The sequence below is a fragment of the Somniosus microcephalus genome, unplaced genomic scaffold (genome assembly GCF_052327205.1).
Source record: "Somniosus microcephalus isolate GS21.2 unplaced genomic scaffold, FLI_Smic_1.0 unresolved_chr4, whole genome shotgun sequence".
In the NCBI taxonomy this organism is placed as follows: domain Eukaryota; kingdom Metazoa; phylum Chordata; class Chondrichthyes; order Squaliformes; family Somniosidae; genus Somniosus; species Somniosus microcephalus.
In genome coordinates, this window is record NW_028225182.1 from 27,117,038 (window position 1) to 27,140,218 (window position 23,181).

Below are 23,181 nucleotides of genomic sequence, written 5' to 3' on the forward strand. Positions count from 1 at the left end.
TCTAGGGAATAGAGCCCTAATTTATGTAATCTCTCCCCGTAACTTAACCCTTGAAGTTCGGGTGTCATTCTGGTAAACCTGCGCTGCACTCCCTCCAAAGCCAATATATCCTTCCTAAGGTGTGGTGCCCAGAACTGCTCACAGTGCTCCAGGTGTGGTCTAACCAGGGCTTTGTACAGCTGCAGGGTTTTGGCCTCAGCTGGAGTCTTGTGTACAGTTCTGGGCACCACACTTTAGGAAGGATGTCAAGGCCTTGGAGAGGGTGCAGAGGAGGTTGACCAGGATGGTACCAGGGATGAGGGACTTCAGTTATGTGGAGAAATTGGAGAAGCTGGGATTGTTCCCCTTAGAGAAGAAAAGGTTAAGAGGAGACCTAATAGAGGTGTTCAAAATGATGAGGGTGAAGTGGATTTTTAGTGAAGGGTAACATAGGTGCCCTTCAGGACTTAAGGGGTTAACAGTGCAGCTTGCACACAGGATGACAGCGGAGACAGAAGCACCAGCCATGAACTAGGGAAGTAAAACCACGTGGGGAACAACATAAGAGATCGTAAAGATCATGTGACAATCAGCAATTGTGCATGTGGGCTTTAAGCCAATTAGAACAATGTCATGAGCTGTGCACGAGGTATCCACAGCTTTTGTACACTTAAATAATAGAAATTGAAGTCAATCGAGGAGACAGCCAGGAACGAGCTAAAGGAGCTCTAGCTGTCATCCCTGATCAGCCTTTAGTTACCTCCGCGGACTGTTTGTATTGTACTGTTGAATAGTTTTGTGTTTTAAGTAAACTGCTTGGCTCTTTACCATTTACAGACTGGTGTGCGGACTTAATTATTTAATTTCGCCACAACATTTGGCGTAGTCGGCAGGATATGTCGGAATGTAGACGGACAACGGCCACAAGGACACAAGGGGGTGAGTAGATTTGAGACACCACCCGGAAAAATTACGTGATCCAGGCGGTCACCCATCTGTTTGCGGAACGAGTATCCGAATCGTGACGAGTCTATAAAGCGGTAAAACGACGGACGCGTTTGGACGTGTAGTGAGTATAATCTTGATATATTACGCGTAAACATTAGACAAAGTATTGGAAGAGACATTGTCATTGCAATAAAAGCCAGTCAGACTGAAAGGTAAATGCACGAGTGTTGACATCGAGTCTTTTACTATGCATATTATTGTGCAAATACATTTTGGGATAGGATTTAAGTCGCGTGGAGAGGCCGAATGGACATAAACTCAAGTAGAAGTTGTATGTAAAGCCGGGGAAGGTCAGACCACAAAATGGCGTCGGGGAAAGAATTAGACTGGGGTGTGGAAGGAACCCTTACTAGATTCTATGCAGAGGACCGGAAGGGCTTAATCGACAAAATGTTAAGAGACAGAAGGGATCCAAGTCAGGACCCCGTCATTCAAACGTCTTGGTGGCAAAAAGAGAAAACTAAACGTACCCAAAAGGCCGGTGTAATAATAGTACGACAGCTTTTACAATGTACCCCCTTAAACAAACCAAAAATAGAGGAATTAAAAGCAGCCAGAGCAGAAATAAAAAACAACTGAGAGAAATTCAGGCGAGTCAGAGTGAAAGGGGACTCTTTGGTCCCCGATCATGTACACCTACCGCTCCACCACCTCCTCCGTATAATAAAACAGAGGAAGGAGATGATGCTGATAGTGAGGAGGGAGAAGGCCTCGCCGTTGCATCTTTGACGGTGACACAAGGAGCACAGGCAGCAAATTATTGGGCAGTTTTGATCACCGGGGTTGGGGGATCTGCCACAAGAACGCATTTAAGTGAAGTAATATTATTGGAGGTGGCAGGGATTCTAACCCCTGCACAATTTTATGTTTGTCCCAATAAGGAGGGTACAATATTAGGAATCGACATTCTCGAACAATTGGGAGCGTTAATCGATCCACAGGGCTTGGTGGAGGGGACAAACCAAAGATAAAGAGGGAAAAGGGGGAATGGTAATCTTAGCTTGTTACCAGAAACAATGTAAGGAATTGAAACAGAAGGGAGAGATAAAGAAGGAAAAAGATCGAATTTGCAGGCGAACCAATTTGAAAACTCAGCAAAGGAGGGAAAAAAGGGATTTGGAAAGCCAGGAAAAGCTGCTGAGTCACCGATTTAAAAAGAAAAAAAGAGAAACTTAAAGCTTTACCAACATGGAAGTTATCATCTGTGCCGAGACAAATAAAACACAAGATTTGCTGAGTGAAAGGAACCTTAAAAATATGCTGGAATTTCAGTTTGTATGAGAGTGTGTGTTAAAGTGTGAAACTTTTCCTGACTATGAATGTTTAAGAAGTTACAGTATTTCTTTTGTCTGAAAGTCTGTCTTTAAAAGAAAGATTCTGTCATGTTTGTTTTAGCTCCACTCACTTCTCTGTGTTAAAAAAGCATTTAACCCTTTTGTCTTGTCTTGGATTTTGGAAGTTTTAAGAATGTGTGAATAAGATTGTGCCCCCAGAATTGATTAAAAAACTTTGAACTAATTTAAGTTAAGCTGGTGTGTAAAAACTGAGAAGACCAACAGAAATACTGCCTACAGTTTTGGTGTCCATACTTAAGAAAAGACATACTTGCTCTCGAGGCAGTACAAAGAAGGTGCACTCGGTTAATCCCGGGGATGAGGCGGGGGGACATAAGAGGAGAGGTTGAGTAGATTGGGACTCTACTCATTGGAGTTCAGAAGAATGAGAAGCGATCTTATTGAAACATATAAGATTGCGAAGGGGCTTGATCGGGTGGATGCGGTGAGGATGTTCCCAATGATGGGTGAAACTAGAACTAGGGGCATAATCTTAGAATAAGGGGCTGCTCTTTCAAAACTGAGATGAGGAGAAACTTCTTCACTCAGAGGGTGGTAGGTCTGTGGAATTTGCTGCCCCAGGAAGCTGTGGAAGCTACATCATTAAATAAATTTAAAACAGAAATAGACAGTTTCCTAGAAGTAAAGGGAATTAGTGGTTACGGGGAGTGGGCAGGAAATCGGACATGAGTCTAGGTTCGGAACGGTCATGGCCCTGTGGGTGGCGGAGCGGGCCATGGGGCCGTGTAGCCTGGTCCTGCTCCTACTTTTTGTGTTCTAATTCTGTGTTAGATTTCAGGAGATGGTTCTAGTCACAGGGATTAGTGGAGACCTCGGGAACAGGCTGCCAGCTAGGAGTCCTTCAAGAGTAAATTGGGCCTGTTCCTGGCTGGGGTGGAGATCACCTTTTACAGAAGGTAAGTACTGCAGGAAATACAGGGACAGAGTGACCTCCTGGACGAGTTTCGATCGCCTAGATGGGTCGGAGAGGAATTTCCCAGATTTTTTCTCCCAAATTGGCCATTGGGTTCTTTATGTGGTTTTTCGCCTCTCCCGGGAGATCACATGTGTTCGGGTGGGATGGAGAGCGGAAGTAGATTTGAGGTTAGGATCAGATCAGCCATGATCTTATTGAATGGCGGAGCAGGCTCGAGGGGCCGATTGGCCTACTCCTGCTCCTATTTCTTATGTTCTTAAAGTTTGTTTAACAAAAGATTAAGTTTCAGTCTAAGATTTAACCTTGGAGTCGCAGTTGCTATGGTGAAATCTTCCAAAGCAGTTTGATTTGATTTGTTTAAATGTGATAAACTAATTTTTCTCCAGTTATATTCAATGTTTTTACAGTATTTTGGAAAGATATCTGAAGAAAGGACAATAAGAAATACGACGTAATTTACTGTTTTCTGCAAGAATGTTCTATTTTGTTTTGTTTTATCTGTTCACTGTTTTACAAAAGATAAGCTTCAGCCTTGAAGTTACAGTTGCCAATGTGCTTGGAAGAAAATTGTTTCTGTGTTAATGTGGCTTCTTGCTTTGTTTTCCAAGTTAGTTTAAAAGAAATTGATCTGGATTAAATTGGAGTTATGAGGTTAATTAATCAACTAAAACCAGACTTCCATTGTGGCCATGGTGAAATTTTGGTTGGTGTAAATTGGTGTAGTCTGAATTGAATAAGATAACTCTGCTCCGCAAGAACATCCGCTAGTGACAGGTCTCTCTACAATATTTAATTGACTACGGTACTGGGAGCCCTACAGAATGCGGGACTAAAGGTAAACCCTAGAAAGGTACAGGTAGGGAAGGACGAAGTAATCTACCTAGGATACATAATAACACAAGGGAAGAGACAAATGCCTGAAGACAGATGGGAGGGGCACTAGGACCAAGAGGAAAGCTAGCAGGAAGGGACCGCGCCAGAGAGGGGAGGGGGTCAAGCAGGTACTAGGGCTATTTAATTATTGCCAGAACTTTATCCCAGAATATGCAGAAATGGCCCAGCCTATACAAGATCTGATCAAAGGAGGGAAACCATCCCAGGAGCTGGTGGACTGGGGCCCCGACCATGATCAGTGGTGATACGTGTGCATGTGTGGATATGAATGGTGTGGGACGATGGAAACACTGGTCCCAACTGAAACGAATCTAACACACCCCATTCGGGGGCCTATATCGAATTAACAGAATGAAGGAACTATGCGGAAGACTTGTGATCCTAATACAGAGCAACCCCCATGAAAAAAAAAACAGAAGCGACGCATCTCAACAGGGGGCGAGTAAAGTTCAAACCCAGCATGGCCGTGGAAGGACACTACCGAGTCCAAACATCTGAATACCGGGATGACATCCTCTCCCCGATACATGGCCAAGGGGGTCAGGAGGAGAAGACAGACATGGGGAAATGGATAATCTGTACGGGCGGACATTCTTAGAGACACGGTCAGAAAGCTGCTGCAGGGGCAGGCAGACACAAAGGAGCTGTGTGGGAAGGTGATGGGGCAGCAGGGAGCTTAGCCAAAGGGATTATAGTCCTGGAGGGCCATGCTGCCACCATTAATCACCTAATCGATCGAGAATTTGATTCTGAAAGAACGGAGCTCCAAAGGGATCTCTACCATGCTTACGGGGGATGGATGGTTGAACCTCGACCAAATACACCGAGGCGAAGTCCCAGATTGGATAAACAGTACCCACCTGTTCCACCTAGCACAACACCCAGGGTCGCTAGACGCGTGCGCCTTGAAGCGAATGACTCGGGTCTTTCCCGTGACAGGTGCGTGCACAGACTCACATTCGGCGCTGGTGAGAATGGTCCTAATGATTCCGGTGATGGCAAGGGGAGAATCGGGACCATATCTCCAGGTTGAGGTAGAGAACTTGGGACTCATCCGGGGCGAGGACTACATGCGGTACTACCCTATGGGATCAAACGGAACGGAACCATGAGAGGGGTCTCATAAACAGGGTGCCGCAGGGTAGGAAGCCTAACTATATGTCCACATCCAGTAGGCTGGGGAAGTGAGGATGGGTGCGGATTCAACCAATCGGTTGTGCCCTTGAAATAAGCCCATCAGAGTGCGAACGCACACACTCAGCCTACCACGGAAAGGGGGAATACTGCGTAGTCACATATCAGTGAACATATGGCTATGATGGTCTGGAATGTAACATTACTAATCCTAATTTCTGTTTTACCCCGAGGCTACCGGTCACGATCGGACAAGCGCAAATAACATACATATATGCGCGGCAAACCACTATCCTGACTGTAACAGATGATTTGAAATACGATTTGTACCAGTATGAGAGGGAATTGGCTGCACCAATACCCCAGCTGCCCAAGAATAAGAGATACCACGTTCTCAAGAAGGAGCTGCGCCAGCTGGGCAAGGACATTGAGACAGACCTTCGCTACATTCCGTGGTATATGAAGGCGTGGAATTGGGGACTAAATGTTAATATCCACCCGTGGATATGTATCATATCACACATATTGGTGGCAGCACAATTAGTCTTAGTTCTTGGTTATGCTTTCATGTTTTGCTCATCCTGCAGAAGACGCCACGCCCAGCAGATAGTAAAGGTACTTGAGGAAAGGAAGCATCTGCTGAGTAGTGGAATTTAACCGCTGACATCACGCACCTATTCCTCCCTAGCCCATCGGCTGATCACCAAACAGGGGGCGGGACAAATTGGCATAACTTAGTTTAGTGTGGTCTCATGGGCTGGGGTAGTCAAGGACCAAAGGGGGGTTTGAAGTGGATTTTTAGTGAAGGGTAACATAGGTGCCCTTCAGGACTTAAGGGGTTAACAGTGCAGCTTGCACACAGGATGACAGCGGAGACAGAAGCACCAGCCACGAACTAGGGAAGTAAAACCACTTGGGGAACAGATAAGGTCGTAAAGATCATGTGACAATCAGCAATTGTGCATGCGTGCTTCAAGCCAATTAAAACAATGTAACGAATTGTGCATGTGGGCTTTAAGCCAATTAGAACAATGTCATGAGCTGTGCACGAGGTATCCACGGCTTTTGTACTTAAACAATAGAAATTGAAGTCAATCGAGGAGACAGCCAGGAACGAGCTGAAGGAGCTCCAGCTGTACTCCCTGATCAGCCTTTAGTTACCTCTGCGGACTGTTTGTATTGCACTGTTGAATTGTTTTGTGTTTTAAATAAACTGCTTGGCTCTTTACCATTTACAGACTAGTGTGCAGACTTAATTATTTAATTTCGCCACAACAGAGGGGTTTTGATCGAGCAAGTAGGGAGAAACTGTTCACTCTGGCAAGTGGGTCGGTAACCAAAGGTCAAAGATTTAAAATAGTTGCTAAAAGAACTAGAGGGGAAATGAGGAGAATTGTTTTCACACAGAGGGTTGTTAAGAACTGGAACGCACCATCTGAAAGGATGCTGGAATCAGGTTCCACAGGAACTTTCAAACGGTAATTGGACATGTACTTGAAGAGGACTAGTTTGCAGAGTTCTGGGGATAAAGCTGGGGTTTGGGACTAAATTGGACAGCTCTTTCAAAGAGCCGGCACAGACACGATGGGCCGAATCACCTCCTTCTGCGCTGTTAGATTCGATGATCAGTGTGAAGACGCTTGTGACTCTTAAGGCTCTTCGAGCTTTTAAAACTCTTCCCACAGTCAGAACATTCAAAGGGTCTCTCATCAGTGTGAGCTCGCTGGTGTCCCTTCAGATCCTGGGGGCTTTTAAAGCTCTTCCCACAGTTAGGACACTGAAATGGTCTCTCATCAGTGTGAACTCGCTGGTGTCGCTTCAGTTCCCCAGGGCTTTTAAAGCTCTTCCCACAGTTAGGACACTGAAATGGTCTCTCATCAGTGTGAACTCGCTGGTGTCCCTTCAGATCCTCGGAGCTTTTAAAGCTCTTCTCACAGTTAGGACACTGAAATGGTTTCTCATCAGTGTGAACTCGCTGGTGTCCCTTCAGTTCCTGTGGGCTTTTAAAGCTCTTCTCGCAGTTAGGACACTGAAATGGTCTCTCATCAGTGTGAGCTCGCTGGTGTCCCTTCAGTTCCCAGGGGCTTTTAAAGCTCTTCTCACAGTTAGGACACTGAAATGGTCTCTCATCAGTGTGAACTCGCTGGTGTCCCTTCAGTTCCTGGGGGCTTTTAAAGCTCTTCCCACACTCAGAACATTGAAATGGTCTCTCATCAGTGTGAACTCGTTGATGTACCAGCAGTTTGAAGGGCTGAGCGAATCCCTTCCCACACACGGAGCAGGTGAACGGTCTCTCTCCAGTGTGAATTCGCTGGTGTCCCTGCAGCTCCCCGGAGCTTTTAAAGCTCTTCCCACAGCCAGAACATTGAAATGGTCTCTCATCAGTGTGAACTCGCTGGTGTCCCTTCAGCGCCCCAGAGCTTTTAAAGCTCTTCCCACAGTCAGAACATTGAAATGGTCTCTCATCAGTGTGAACTCGCTGGTGTCCCTTCAGGCCCCCGGGGCTTTTAAAGCTCTTCCCACAGTCAGAACACTGAAATGGTCTCTCATCAGTGTGAACTCGCTGGTGTCCCTTCAGCTCCCTGGGGCTTTTAAAGCTCTTCCCACAGTCAGAACACTGAAATGGTCTCTCCCCAGTGTGAACTCGCTGGTGTGTTTGCAGGTGGGTTGAACAAACAAATCCCTTTCCACACACGGAGCAGGTGAACAGACTGTCCCTGGTGTGACTGCGCCGTTGAACTTCCAATGCAGACGGGGAACTGAATCCCTTCCCGCCGTCCCCACCTTTACCCGGTTTCTCCCCGGTCTGACGGTGCACGTGTCTCGCCAGGTCAGGCGATCGGCTGAATCCGCGTCCACACACCAAACACATGTGCGGTTCGTCATCGCTACGATCGCTGCTCTCTCCTTCCATGTGCAAAGGCCGATGATATTCAGGTCCTGATGAATCGAGTGACTCTGTCAGAGCTTGACGTGATGTTTGGTTATGAGATTCCCACCTGTAACTGCGCCACTTCTATAACCCTGTAAATTGAGTCCAGAAAAGGATCAGAGGCAAACTGTTGGTTAATTTTCCCCTTTCCGAACCTAGGGGCAGTGAAGCTGATTTTCAGGCCCCAGCTGCTGCACAGGTTGGTTGAAAGGATCAGCAGTAATGGCGGCTGTAATACCCACAAGCCCCGACGCTCCAGAAAGCGCTCTGCTGACGCTGAGTCCCGCGCATGTGCTCATGGCCCCCGCGCTCTCCCTTCTGCTCTACAATCGCCCGTCCCAATCGGTCCACAACGCGCATGCTCAGCGCACAAAACCCCGCGGTTGGAACATCGGGCGCGCATGCGGAGCCACAACATCTGGTACGCGTGCGCGGCTCAGGTGGGGGCGAGTTGGTGTTTCACCTCAGCCGCCAGGGAGGTGCGCATGCGCAGGACGACCCAACATTCTTCCTGTCAGCAAACACGCCCTCATTTTTTTAATAAAAACAGAAACTGCTGGAAATACTCAGCAGGTCAGGCAGCACCTGTGGAGACAGAAACAGAGTTAATGTTTCAGGTCGATCACCCTTCGTCATAAACATAGACACATAGAAGATAGGAGCAGGAGTAGGCCATTCGGCCCCTCGAGCCTTCTCCGCCATTCAATGTGATCATGGCTAATCATCCAAATTCAGTACCCTGTCCCTGCTTTCTCTCCATATCCCTTGATCCCTTTAGCCTTAAGAAATATATCTAACTTCTTCTTGAATATATTTAATGAATGGGCCTCTACTGCCTTCTGTGGTAGAGAATTCCACAGGTTCACCACTCTCTGGGAGAAGAAATTCCTCCTCATCTCTGTCCTAAATGGCTTACCCCTTATCCTCAGACTGTGACCCCTGGTTCTGGACTCCCCCACCATCGGGAACATCCTTCCTGCATCTAGTCTGTCTAGTCCTGTTAGAATTTTATAAGTTTCAATGAGATCCCCTCTCAATCTTCTAAACTCCAGCAAGTATAAGCCCAATCGACCCAATCTCTCCTCATAAGTCATTCCTGCCATCCCAAGTATCAGGTTGATGAATCTTCGCTGCACTCCCTCCATGGCAAGAACATCCTTCCTCAGATAAGGCGACCAAAACTGCACACAATGCTCAAGATGTGGTCTCACCAAGGCCCTGTACAACTGCAGCAAGATATCCTTGTTCCTATACTCGAACACTCTCGCTACGAAGGCCAACATACCATTTGCCTTAACCACCTGCATGCTTACATTCAGCAACTGGTGCACAAGGACACCCAGGTCTCGTTGCACTTCCTCTTCTCCCAATCTATTGCCATTCAGATAATAATCTGCCTTCCTGTTTTTGACACCAAAGTGGATAACCTCGCATTTATCCACATTATATTGCATCTACCATGCTTCTGTCCAATCACCCAACCTGTCCAAATCATACTGGAGTTTCTCGGCATCCTCCTCACAGCACACACGCCCACCCAGCTTTGTGTCGTCTGCAAACCTGCAGATATTACATTTAGTTCCCTCATCTAGATCATTAATATATATTGTGAATAGCTGGGGTCCTAGGACCGATCCCTGCGGTACCCCACGAGTCACTGCCTGCCACTCGGAAAAAGACCCGTTTATTCCAACTCTTTGCTTTCTGTCTGCCAACCAGTTCTCTATCCAAGACAATACCTTGCACCCAATCCCATGTGCATTAACTTTACACGCTAATCTCTTATGCGGGACCTTATCGAAAGCCTTCTGAAAATCCAAATACACCACATCCACTGGTTTTCCCTTATCTATTTTACCAGTTACATCCTCAAAAAATTCCAGTAGTTTAGTCAAGCACGTTTTACCTTTTGTAAATCCATGTTGACTTTGTCCGATCCTGTCACTGTTTTCCAAGTGCTTTGCTATTACATCTTTTGTAATGGACTCTAGCATTTTCCCCACTACCGATGTCAGGCTTACCGGTCTGTAATTCCCCAGTTTCTCTCTACCACCTTTTTCTGAATAGTGGGGTAACATTAGCTACTCTCCAATCCATGCGTACTGTTCCAGAGTCTATTGAATTTTGGAAGATGACCAGCAATGCATCTACTATTTCTAGGGCCACTTCCTTAAGTACCCTGTATGTAGATTATCAGGCCCTGGGGATTTATCGGCCTTCAATCCCGTCAATTTTCCTAACACCATTTCCCTACAAATACTGATTTCATTCAGTTCCTCCCTCTCATTAGACCCTATGTTCCCCAACCTCTCTGGGAAGTTATTTGTGTCCTCCTTTGTGAAGACAGAACCAAAATATGTATTTAATAATTGGTCAGCCATTTCTTTGTTCCCCATTATAAAATCCCCTGATTCTGACTGCAAGGGACCTATGCTTGACTTCACCAATCTTTTTCTCTTCACATATCTGTAAAAGCTTTTACAGTCAGGTTTTATGTTCCCTGCAAGCTTACTCTCATACTCTATTTTCCCCCTCTTAATTAATCCCTTTGTCCTCCTTTGCTGAATCCTAAACTGCTCCCAATCCTCAGGTTTACTGCTTTTTCTGGCCAATTTATATGTCCTCCCCTTGGATCTTATGCTTTTTAAAAATTCATTGATGGGATGTGGGCGTCGCTGGCTAGGCCTGCATTTAGTGCCCATATCTAATTGCCCTTGAGAAGATGGTGGTGAGCCGCCTTCTTGAACCGCTGCAGTCCATACGGTGTAGGTACACCTACAATGCGGTTAGGAAGGGAGTTCCAGGATTTTGGCTCAGCGACAGTGAAGGAACGGCGATACAGGTCCAAGTCAGGATGGTGTGTGGCTTGGAGGGGAACTTGTAGGTGGTGATGTTCCCATGCCTCTGCTGCCCTTGTCCTTCTAAGTGGTAGAGGTCGCGGGTTTGGAAGGTGCTGTTGAAGGAGCTTTGGCGAGTTGCTGCAGTGCATCTTGTAGATGGTACACACTGCAGCCACAGTGCACCAGTGGTGGAGGGAGTGAATGTTGAAGGTGGTGGATGGAGTGCCAATCAAGCGGGCTGCTTTATCCTGAATGGTGTCGAGCTTCTTGAGTGTTGTTGCAGCTGCACTCATCCAGGCAAGTGGAAAGTATTCCATCACACTCCTGACTTGTGCCTTGTAGATGGTGGAAAGGCTTTGGGGAGTCAGGAGGTGAGACACTCGCTGCAGAATTCCCAGCCTCTGGCCTGCTCTTGTAGCCACAGTATTTATATGGCTGGTCCAGTTCAGTTTCTGATCAATGGTAACCCCCAGGATGTTGATAGTGGGGGATTCAGCGATGGTAATGCCATTGAATGTCAAGGGGAGATGGTTAGAGTCTCGCTTGATGGAGATGGTCATTGCCTGGCACTTGTGTGGTGCGAATGTTACTTGCCACTTGTCAGCCCAAGTCTGAATGTTGTCCAGGTCTTGCTGCTTATGGACACGGACTGCATCAGTATCTGACGAGTCTCGAATGGTGCTGAACAGTGTGCAATCATCAGCGAACATCCCCACTTCTGACCTTATGATGGAGGGAAGGTCATTGATGAAACAGCTGAAGATGGTTGGGCCGAGGACACTGCCCTGAGGAACTCCTGCAGTGATGTCATGTGATTGAGATGAATGACCTCCAACAACCACAACCAATTTCCTTTGTGATAGGTATGATTCCAACCAATGGAAAGTTTTCCCCTTGATTCCCATTGACTTCAGTTTTGCTAGGGCTCCTTGATGCCACACTCGATCAAATGCTACCTTGATGTCAAGGGCAGTCACTCTCACCTCACCTCTTGAGTTCAGCTCTTTTGTCCATGTTTGGATCAAGGCTGTAATGAGGTCAGGAGCTGAGTGGCACTGGCGGAACCCAAACTGGGCGTCAGTTAGCAGGTTATTGCTGAGTAAGTGCTGCTTGATAGCACTGTCGACGACACCTTCCATCACTTTGCTGGTGATTGAGAGTAGACTGATGGGACGGTAATTGGCCGGGTCGGATTTGTCCTGCTTTTTGTAGACAGGACATACTTGGGCAATTTTCCACATTGCTGGGTAGATGCCAGTGTTGTAGCTGTACTGGAACAGCTTGGCTAGGGGTGCAGCTAGTTCTGGAGCACAAGTCTTCAGTACTATTGCCGGAATGTTGTCAGGGCTATCCCTAATTTCCCTTGTTAGCCACAGTTGAGTCACCTTCTTTGTTTTATTTTTATGCCAAACAGGGATGAACAAATTCGATAGTTCATCCATGCAATCTTTGAATGTTTGCCATTGCCTATCCACCGTCAACCCTTTGAGTGACATTCCCCAATCAATCCTACCCAACTCGCGCCTCATACCATCGTAGTTTCCTTTATTTAAATTCAGGACCCTAGTCTCTGAGTCAACTACTTCATTCTCCATCTTAATGAAGAATTCTATCATATTATGATCGCTCTGACCCGTCAGACCTGCTTGTTCTTTAGTGTCAGCCAGTGGCTCAGTTGGTAGCACTCTTGCCTCGGAGTCAGAAAGTTGTGGGTTCAAGTCCCACTCCAGAGACTTGAGCACAAAAATCTAGGCTGACACTCCAGTGCAGTGCAGAGGGAGTGCTGCACTGTTGGAGGTGCCGATTTTTGGAGTAGACGTTAAACCGAGGCCCCGTCTGCTCTCTCAGGTGGACATCAAAGATCCTATGGCACTGTTTGAAAGAAGAAAAGCAAAGGGAGGGCATGAAAAAATATTGGCAAGGGAAACAAGTGGAGCCTATTAGGGACTATAAAGGTAACCTGTGTGTGGAAGCGGAACACATGAATATGGTTCTTAATGAAGACTTTGCATCTGTTTTCACAAAAGAGAGGGACGATGTAGACATTGCAATCAAAGAGGAGGAGTGTTGCAGTGGGGAAAGAGTTAAACGGACATCGCTGGCAGTTTCACTGAATGGTGTAATAAAGACCATACTTTGCAGTAATAAGCTTTTTCTAAGTTGCTGAATTGGCAGTGGAGATAACATAGCCAGACATGGAACCAACAGAGGTCAGAGGTGCAACAACAGCTTGACATATACTTTTCCGATAATAAGGCGGTACTTTAATGTAACGCGGCATAGGCAACCAATCAGTGAAGATGCATGCGGGCCACGGTCCAATCGGGTGGCAGGAATGAATTGTGCATGAGATGGCCATGTGTATTGTAATGTATAAAAATGTAGTGTTTGCTGTGGCAATTTGGAAAGGTCTGGCTAAGACAGAGCGGACTGTCTCCCCACCGGGGCAATAAAGACAACTTGACTATCGATCTAAAACCGTGTGTCGAGTGTTGGTTTAAAATACTCCACAACAATTGGCGTCACAAACGGGATTCGAACCTGTGTGGGGATAGACAGTATACATGGACCAGGGTCCCACAGGGGTTCCACAACAGTCCAAATATATTCCACCGTGTATTGAGTCAAGCCTTAGACCGGTTAGACCTATCAAAGTACCAGAGCGCCCTACTCCAATATGTCGATGACATAATGATTGCATCAGAGGATGCCAAAGGATACATGGGAGAATTACTAGCCACCCTCCAGACACTTAAGAAAGCTGGCTTTAAACTGAACCCCCCAAAAAAAGGCAAAGGTTGGACTGTCCAAAGTCAAGTGTCTAGGGCACGAAATTAGCCAGGGGTATAAGGCACTCCCGCAGGAACAAAAGGCAGCCATAAAAGACATGCCAAGGCCAGTGACCGTCCGGGGAGTAAGGAAAGTGTTGGGACTGTTTAACTACTGCAGGAATTTTATATCAGACTTTGCAGGGAAAGCAGAGCCGATTTAACGGTTAGTTAAAGGGGGAGACCCGCCACTGATAAGATAGAATGGGAATCGGAGCATGACAAGGCTTATGCAAAATTAAAAGCAGCCCTGACATCCGCACCCGCACTAGGATTGCCAAATATAGTCAAACCATTCCATATATATTATAGTATAGACGGGAACTTCTATAATGCTGTAGTCACCCAAGAGTATGGGGGAGATATGAGGCCAATTGCCTATTACTCCACCCAACAAACCCCCGTGGCTAAAGGAATGGCGAGATGTGTGGCGGCCCTCGACTGCGCCGCATGGGTGGTGCGGATATGCGAGCCCGTCACTATGTCAGGACAGCTGATATTACACACACACAACACAGTGTGGACCTGCTAAACACAGGCAAAATGAAGGCTGTATCAGACAGAAGGAGGGCAGCTTGGGAAGCAGTATTGATACCCAAGGACAGATCAGTCCTGATCATAAGGGAACACAGAGTCAACCCCGCAGAGGGAATGCTAACAGAGGGTGAGGCACACGAGTGTCAGTTAGTAATCGAAGAAGAGGTCAGAGGAACCGTATCAGAATCGCCCCTTGAAAATCCCCAAAACACCTTTTATGTAGACGGATCGCGCCGATATATAAATGGGGAGCCACACGCGGTTGGGCAGTAGTATCCGAGAACGGAAAAACAGTCGCAAAGGGAGGGCTTCAAGGGGGAACCTCAGCTCAGGTAGCAGAACCAGTGGCTCTCACAGAAACATTGAAATTGGCAAAGGGAAAACGAGTAAATGTATACACCGATAGTGGGTATGCGTTTGGGGTAGTGCATGTTTATATGATAGCGTGGAATAGGAGAGGATATGTAACCTCCAGAGGAGGACCAATACAGCATGAGGAGGTAGTGAGAGACCTAGTAGAAGTGGTAAAAGGAGAAGAGGTAGCAGTGATTAAAATAAAGGCACACCGCAAGATAGTGAGCGAGCAACAAAAAGGAAATATGCTAGCTGATCAGGCAGCAAGAGCAGCAGGTAGAATAACAGCAGAAGAGGTGAACATTAAAAGAATCCAAGAGGAGACTGAAATGGAGGAGCAGGAGCAGTGGACAAAGAGAGGCGCAGCCAGAGGTAGAGATGGAATATGGAAAAAGGATCACAGGGTGACCGGACTGACACCATCTGAACTCATGACTGGACGAGCAATGTGTCTGCCGGAAGGAGTAGCATCTGGTAGCGAGGGACTAGGACCCTTAAAAGATAAAATTAGGAAATACGTACAAACATTGGATAATCAATTGAAGGAGCTCAAACAAGAAGTTCAAGAACAACAAGACATCAGAGATAAAAATACACAAAAGCAGGGGGCCTCGGAGCCCCTACCCAAGGTGGGCGAGCAGGTATTTGTTAAAATATTGCCAGAGAGATCGGGATTCTCACCTAGATGGACCGGACCATTTGAGGTTATCATGACCAGCGATACGTGCGCATGTATAGATATGAGGGGAAAGGGTAGATGGAAACATTGGACCCAATTAAAACAATAAAGCAATAACCCATCTGATCTTAAATCTCACAGGAACAATGGAATAAACACCGGAGATAAACTAACCTCTGGTGACGGCTAGGCTTCTGCTTAATTTACAGGGAAACTTCACCATGAAGGTGGGATTACTGCTGGGACACGAAATAAGCAAAGAGACATCCAACATTACACGACAAGTACATGATGAAGAAGCACCATGTTTTAATGGAACAATCACATTCGGAGTCTCATCCACGGCTCCCAATACACAGAAAGAAGAGACAAGCGAACCGAGGATGCTACAATGTCCAGGTATGAAACCTGGACCCATGAATGGACCAGTATTATTTACCGAGGGAGAACAATTGTATGGTAACGGGAGACACAAAATTGTACCGGTACTAATGAACTTAACCATGTTACAATGGCCAGGATATTGTGAAAGGTTTACTAAAACTAGAGAATTGTAAGCATATATGATGGAGAATGTCATTAACCAAGCTGATGATGATCCGACAGGGGCCTCTAGTTTCAGGGGACATGCTGCATTCCGCCAAAGGATTAAGAGGAGCTTAGGAACCGATATACTCACGGGAATAAACACGGGGACATCATTCATTAATGCCCTAGATATACAAGGAGTCCAGAGCCATGTGGAACGACTACAAAGGGTAATACAACAGATTTTAGAGAAGGAAACTGGTTTGGTTCGACAAGGATCAGAGTTGGGAGAACATACGATAAGGAAATTACTCGAGGGAATCAAGGTTGTTGAGGACCATGCTAGCATTATCAACAAACTAAACCATAGAGATGAGGAACAGGCAAAAGACGGGGTAGGGGGAGGCTTGTGTCATGCCTATGGCCAATGGATCACCGGACAGTTAAAACATAATCTGGCACAGATACAGCGAGACGAGGTACCAGACTGGATTAACAGCACACAGCTCTATGGCCTGAGCCATAATCCAGGCCCCCAGAGTGCTTGTACCCTCAAAGGGATAACCAGAGTATATCCAGTGATACAAAAATGTAAAGCCGAAGTGACAGCAATGATAGGCATGGTACTCCTGATACCAGTGGTGGGACTAGACACGACTCCATACCCACAGTACCAGGTAACAAACATAGGCATAGTGAGGGGTGAGACATATCTCCAATACTATCCAATTGATACCTATGCCATCAGGAAGAATGGTACTATGAGAGGAGTCTCCCTAAACGGATGCCACGGGAAAGGCACGCTTACGATATGCCCACATCCGGTAGGAGAAGGCCGTAAGGATGAGTGCGGCTATAATAAGACAGAGGGATGTGTGTTGGAATTATCACATGTTGATCACCATCACACCCACTCGAGATATAGAGGCGAAGGGGAGTATTGTATAGCCACCACAGAGACCGAGTACCAATATAGTAACCTTGTATGTGCAATCACAATGCCTAACTTTTGCTTTACGCCAAAGGTCCCTGTGACAATTGGACACACCAGATTGGTGTATGTACATTCAAGGGAGGAGATAAAACTAAATGTGCCAGATAGTCTAAAGGATGAGTTGGTTAATTATGAAGATCCAGTCAGGGACCCAATACCCCGCCTGCAAGAGGATCTGCAAGAAATGAAAGAGGATTTAAGTAAGATGGTGAAACAGTACATAGTGCTGCAAAGGGATCTTGGGGAGTTAGAAAGTGTGGAAATGTACCTTTTAAAGCTGAATATAGTTACATGTGCCCCTTTTTGACAAACAAAATGGAGTCCCGGTCCTCCCAGAAGCCTCTGCAGAAATGTCCTCTATTCCTTCCTTAAACATATTAACCTTGACTAAACACTGTAAACTGTTGCTTATCTGCGTTGCAAACAAAGACCATTTACATGAGTAAAGGGAACCTTATGCAAGCCACCTGGCCAGAGGCTTGGCCACCAGATAACAGAAGAAACATACTGTATGAAGTATCTACATTCCATTCAATACTGATGGTCTTAATTAAATAGTCTAGAATAAATAACTACCCATTGTATTATCAATAGTCTTTCGCTACGCCAGACTTTAGAAATATGTAGAAACTTAGTTAAGGATTGAAGAACTCTTTGTCCCTTTGTCTGACTTGAAAGACACATGAAGAAACCATAACCTGTTTACTTTACTGTATAAATATGTTGTTAATCTGTAATTCTGGAGAGTCTCTGCTAGCCTTTGACTGAGCGGGACGCTCTCCTTGCGACAAGTCAAAATTTATTAAAAAAGATCATTTCAGAGTCCAATTGAGAGTCGAGATTTCGACAAAAGGGACATTGAGGTAGAGCTACAGGACGTTCCGTGGTATGAGAAGCTGTGGGATTGGGGAGTGAATGTCAACATACACCCATGGATCCGCATCATTTCTCATACATTAGTGATAGTACAGTTAGTCATGGCTATAGGATGGGAAATAGCAGCATGCACCGCTTGTAAAAAGAAACGGACCAAACAAAGAGCTAAAGCGAGTCGGAAAACACAAGATTGCTCTAAACATGATGGGTATGCAGGGCCTCCCGAACCAGCGCCTGATCACCGCATGGGGCAGAAGGCACAGCGATGCTTCTACATGTGGTTTAACTTGGGCAAGGGCCAAGTACCAAAAGGGGGGATTGCAGTGGGGAAAGAGTTAAAGTGACATCGCTGGCAGTTTCACTGAATGGTGTAATAAAGACAATAATCTAATGGGCCTTTTGCAGTAGTAAGCTTTTTCTAAGTTGATAACATAGTCGGATGTGGAAACCATAAGAGACCTAAGAGGATGTAAGTTCTGTTCTGGCAGGGAAGTAAACCAATGAAAGAGGCCGAGAGAGGCAGGAAAGGAGGACAATGAGTCAGAAGTACAATGTTGATGAGACCCATCTGGCATAAACAAAGGTCATGGGTGCAACAACAGCTTGTGGGATAACGGCCGATAATAAAGGTGGTGCTTTAATGTAACGCAGCATAGGCAACCAATTAGTGAAGGTGCATGCGGGCCAAGGTCCAATCGGGTGGCAGGAATGAATTTTGACATGTGTATTGTAATGTATAAAAATGTAGTGTTTGCTGTACCAATTTGGAAAGGTCTGGCTAAGACAGAGCAGACTGTTTCCCCACCATTGCAATAAAGACAACTTGACAATCGATCTAAAACCTTGTGTCGAGTGTTGGTTTAAAATACTCCACAACAGTGTAGTCACGGACAAATTATTCTAAAGAGCTTTTAAAAGCTACAAGATACGGGACTGAAGACGTTCCTCAAACGGAGGGGGGACAAATCCCAGGGACATGATGGTTTCCATCCGAGGATTCTGAGGGAAGCCAGGGGAAGGAATAACGGAGGGTCCCCGAGTATAAATTGGCTGGCACCTTTCCCTACATTACAACAGCGACAGCAATTCAAAATCAATGAATTGGCCCTGAAGTGTTATGGGCATCCTGGGGTCGTGAAGGGCAGCGAGTATGATGCACCCTCGCCTCTGAGTCAGAGGTTGTGGGTTCAAGTCCCACTCCAGAGACTTGAGCCCAAAAATCCAGGCTGACACTCCAGTGCAGTGCTGAGGGAGTGCGGCACTGTCGGAGGTGCCGTCTTTCAGATCAGACGTTAAACCGAGGCCTCGTCTGCTCTCGCGTGGACGTAAATGATCCCAGGGCACTTTTTCGAAGAAGATTAGGGGAATTATCCCCGGTGTCCTGGCCAATATCAACATCACTAAAAAAAAACAGATTATCTAGTCATTATTACGTTGCATAGAAACATAGAAAAATAGGAGCAGGAGTAGGCCATTCGGCCCTTCGAGACTGCTCCACCATTCAATATGATCATGGCTGATCCTCTATCTCAATACCATATTCCCGCTCTCTCCCCATACCCCTTGATGCCTTTTGTGTCTAGAAATCTATCTATCTACCTTCTTAAATATATTCAGTGACTTGGCCTCCACAGCCTGCTGTGGTAGAGAATTCCACAGGTTCACCACCCTCTGAGTGAAGAAATTTCTCCTCATCTCAATCCTAAATAGCCGACCCCATATCCTGAGACTGTGACCCCTCGTTCTAAACCCCCAGCCAGGGAAAACATCCTCCCTGCACCCAGACTCGCCCTGTCAGAATTTTATACGTTTCAATGAGATCCCCTCTCATTCTTCTAAACTCTAGTGAATACAGGCCTAGTCGACCCAATCTCTCCTCATACGACAGCCCTGCCATCCCAGGAATCAGTCTGGTGAACCTTCGCTGCACTCCCTCTATGGCAAGTATATCCTTTCTTAGGTAAGGAGACCAAAACTGCACACAGTACTCCAGGTGTGGTCTCACCAAGGCCCTGTATAACTGTCTGTAGTAAGACATCCTTGCTCCTGTACTCAAATCCTCTTGCAATGAAGGCCAGCATACCATTTGCCTTCCTAACTGCTTGCTGCACCTGCATGTGTGCTTTCAGTGACTGGTGCACAAGGACACCCAGGTCTCTTTGTACATCAACATTTCCCAATCTATCACCATTTAAATACTCTGCCTTTCTGTTTTTAATACCGAAGTGGATAACTTCACATTTATCCACGTTATACTGCATCTGCCATGTATTTGCCCGCTCACTCAACTTGTCTAAATCGCCTTGAAGCCTCTTTGCATCCTCCTCACAACTCACAATCCCACCTAGTTTCGTGTCGTCAGCAAACTTGGAAATATTACATTTGGTTCTCTCATCCAAATCATTGATCTATATTGTGAATAGCTGGGGCCCAAGCACTGATCCCTGTGGTATCCCACTAGTCACCACCTGCCACCCAGAAAAAGACCCATTTATTCCTATTCTCTGTTTCCTGTCTGTTAACCAATTTTTAATCCATGCCAGTATATTAACCCCAATCCCATGAGCTTTAATTTTGCACACTAACCTCTGATGTGGGACTTCAATCAAAGGCCTTCTGAAAATCCAAATACACCACATCCACTGGTTCTCCCTTATCTATTCTACCAGTTACATCCTCAAAAAACTCCAGTCGGTTTGTCAAACTCGATTTCCCTTTCATCAATCCATGTTGACGCTGTCTAATCCCGTTGATATTTTCTAAGTGTCGTGTTATCACATCCTTTATAATCGAGTCTAGCACTTTCCCTACTACTGATGTTAGGCTAATAGCGGGGTTACATTTGCCACCCTCCAATCTGCAGGAACTGTTCCATAATCTATAGAATTTTGGAATTGCTGTTTGTGGGATGTTGCTGGGCGCAAATTGGCTGCCGCTTTTCCTACATTACAACAGTGACTCCACTTCATTGGCTGTAAAGCGCTTTGGGATGTGTCATGGACGTGAAAGGCGCTATATAAATGCAAGTCTTTCTTTTCTTTCTTTAAGTTCTTTCTTTTTCTTTTTCACTCCATTTTGACCCAGACTGTCGAACAATGGAGGGGTTATCATAGAATCACAGAAATTTAGGGCACAGAAGGAGGCCATTCGGCCCATCGTGCCTGAGCCGGCCAAAAAACAGCTTTCCAGCCTAATCTCACTTTCCAGCTCTTGGTCCGTAGCCCTGCAGGAGACAGCACTTCATGTGCATATCCAAGTACTTTTTAACTGAGATGAGGGTTTCTGCCTCTACCACCCTTTCAGGCAGAAAGTTCCAGACCCCGACCACGCTGAGTGAAAAAAGTTCTCCTCAACTCCCCTGTAATCCTTCTACCAATTACTTTAAATCTGTGGCCCCTGGTTATTGACCTCACTGCTAAGGAAAATAGGTCCTTCCTACCCACTCTATCCAGGCCCCTCATAATTTTATACACCTCAATCAAGTCTCCCTCAGTCTCCTCTGTTCCAAAGAGCAGTTAGTAACAGAGATTGGAGATGTTTGGGGCTTTTTTTGCACTGAAGCAGCGAAGAATGAGGGCCAGCCTGATGGAGGTCCTCAACACCATGATGATTATTGATCAAAGGCAAATGACAGATTCCTCTCTGGGCACCTCAACGTCAGCATGCTTGTTGGGGTTCAGAACGGGCATGCTCAGGGGTAGCAGAGTCCCAGGACCAGCTGCTAGTGGGCATGCTCAGGGGCAGAGTCCCAGGACCAGCTGCTAGTGGGCATGCTCAGGGGCAGTGTCCCAGGACCAGCTGCTAGTGGGCATGCTCAGGGGCAGCGGAGTCCCAGGACCAGCTGCGAGTGCGCATGCTCAGGGGCCTAGTCCCAGGACCAGCTGCTAGTGGGCATGCTCAGGGGCAGCAGAGTCCCAGGACCAGCTGCTAGTGGGCATGCTCAGGGGCAGCAGAGTCCCAGGACCAGCTGCTAGTGGGCATGCTCATGGGCAGAGTCCCAGGACCAGCTGCTAGTGGGCATGCTCAGGGGCAGTGTCCCAATACCAGCTGCTAGTGGGCATGCTCAGGGGCAGCAGAGTCCCAGGACCAGCTGCTAATGGGCATGCTCAGGGGCAGCAGAGTCCCAGGACCAGCTGCTAGTGGCCATGCTCAGGGGAGCAGACGCCTAGGACCAGCTGCTAGTGGGCATGCTCAGGGGCAGAGTCCCAGGACCAGCTGCTAGTGGGCATGCTCAGGGGCAGAGTCCCAGGACCAGCTGCTAGTGGGCATGCTCAGGGGTAGCAGAGTCCCAGGACCAGCTGCTAGTGCGCATGCTCAGGGGCAGAGTCTCAGGACCAGCTGCTAGTGCGCATGCTCAGGGGCGCAGAGTCCCAGGACCAGCTGCTAGTGCGCATGCTCAGGGGCGCAGAGTCCCAGGACCAGCTGCTAGTGCGCATGCTCAGGGGCAGAGGCCCAGGACCAGCTGCTAGTGCGCATGCTCAGGGGCGACACTCTGGGTGACGGTCGTTAACGGTTGAAGAGTCGGAATTATCGGCCGAAAGCGAGTTTTCTCAGCTGGACGGACGAGCGGAGAGAGACGGGGAAATAAATGACGGTAAACACAAACCTGGGAGATTGAGGGTCCCGGGAAGTGAACGGAGCGGATTCAGCCTCGCGGAGCGGATCAGACTTCCTCAGAGACACGTGACTGGGGTCTTAGTGACGTCATTTCATCAGGGGCTCTGACCCTGACGGCAGCTTCCGACCAATAGGGAGCGAGCGGGGCGGGGCTGGAGGAGCGAGCCGGCGGCGGGTCCTCCAACCAATCAGGGAGCCCGAGGGGCGGGACTAGCGGCACCCAGTGGGCGGGACCGGGGGAGCGAGCCGGCGGCGGGTCCTCCAACCAATCGGGGAGCCCGAGGGGCGGGGCTAACGGCACCCAGTGGGCGTGTCTGGAGGAGCGAGCCGGCGACGGGTCCTCCAGCCAATCGGGGAGCCCGAGGGGCGGGACTAGCGGCACCCTGTGGGCGGGACTGGAGGAGCGAGCCGGCGGCGGGTCCTCCAACCAATCGGGGAGCCCGAGGGGCGGGACTAGCGGCACCCAGTGGGCGGGGCTGGAGGAGCGAGCCGGCGGCGAGTCCTCCAACCAATCGGGGAGCCCAAGGGGCGGGACTAGCGCCGGCTGATTGTCTGATCCGCAGGGCAGCGAGTTTCTCCAGTTCCTTGTCCGGGGCCCGGGGAGGCTGTGGGCCTTTATTCCCCGCATTGGACACAAGGCTCTTTGGCTCAGGCATAGGGTGACGTCGCACTGAAACTTTCCGCCCTCCTTTACAAAGATGGCTGCCGTT

The 23,181-nt window shown here is 47.4% G+C and overlaps 1 protein-coding gene across 2 annotated transcripts; it reads right to left on the reverse strand.

Moving 5' to 3' along the window:
* Nucleotides 1-1,318: 1,318 nt before the first annotated feature.
* On the reverse strand, nt 1,319-22,542 carry LOC147090051 (uncharacterized). 2 transcript variants are annotated; one of them, XM_085977223.1, is made up of 2 exons: nt 22,461-22,542; nt 1,319-8,310 (listed from the first exon to the last, which is right to left on the reverse strand). In XM_085977223.1, the coding sequence occupies exon 2, from the start codon at nt 8,198-8,200 to the stop codon at nt 6,899-6,901; it is 1,302 nt and encodes a 433-aa protein (XP_085833349.1). In that variant the 5' UTR covers nt 8,201-8,310; nt 22,461-22,542; the 3' UTR covers nt 1,319-6,898. The 2 variants fall into 2 exon arrangements, with proteins under 2 accessions (XP_085833349.1, XP_085833348.1); XM_085977222.1 differs by having other exon boundaries at nt 1,319-8,803; nt 22,461-22,536.
* Between the last annotated feature and the right edge of the window lie 639 nt (nt 22,543-23,181).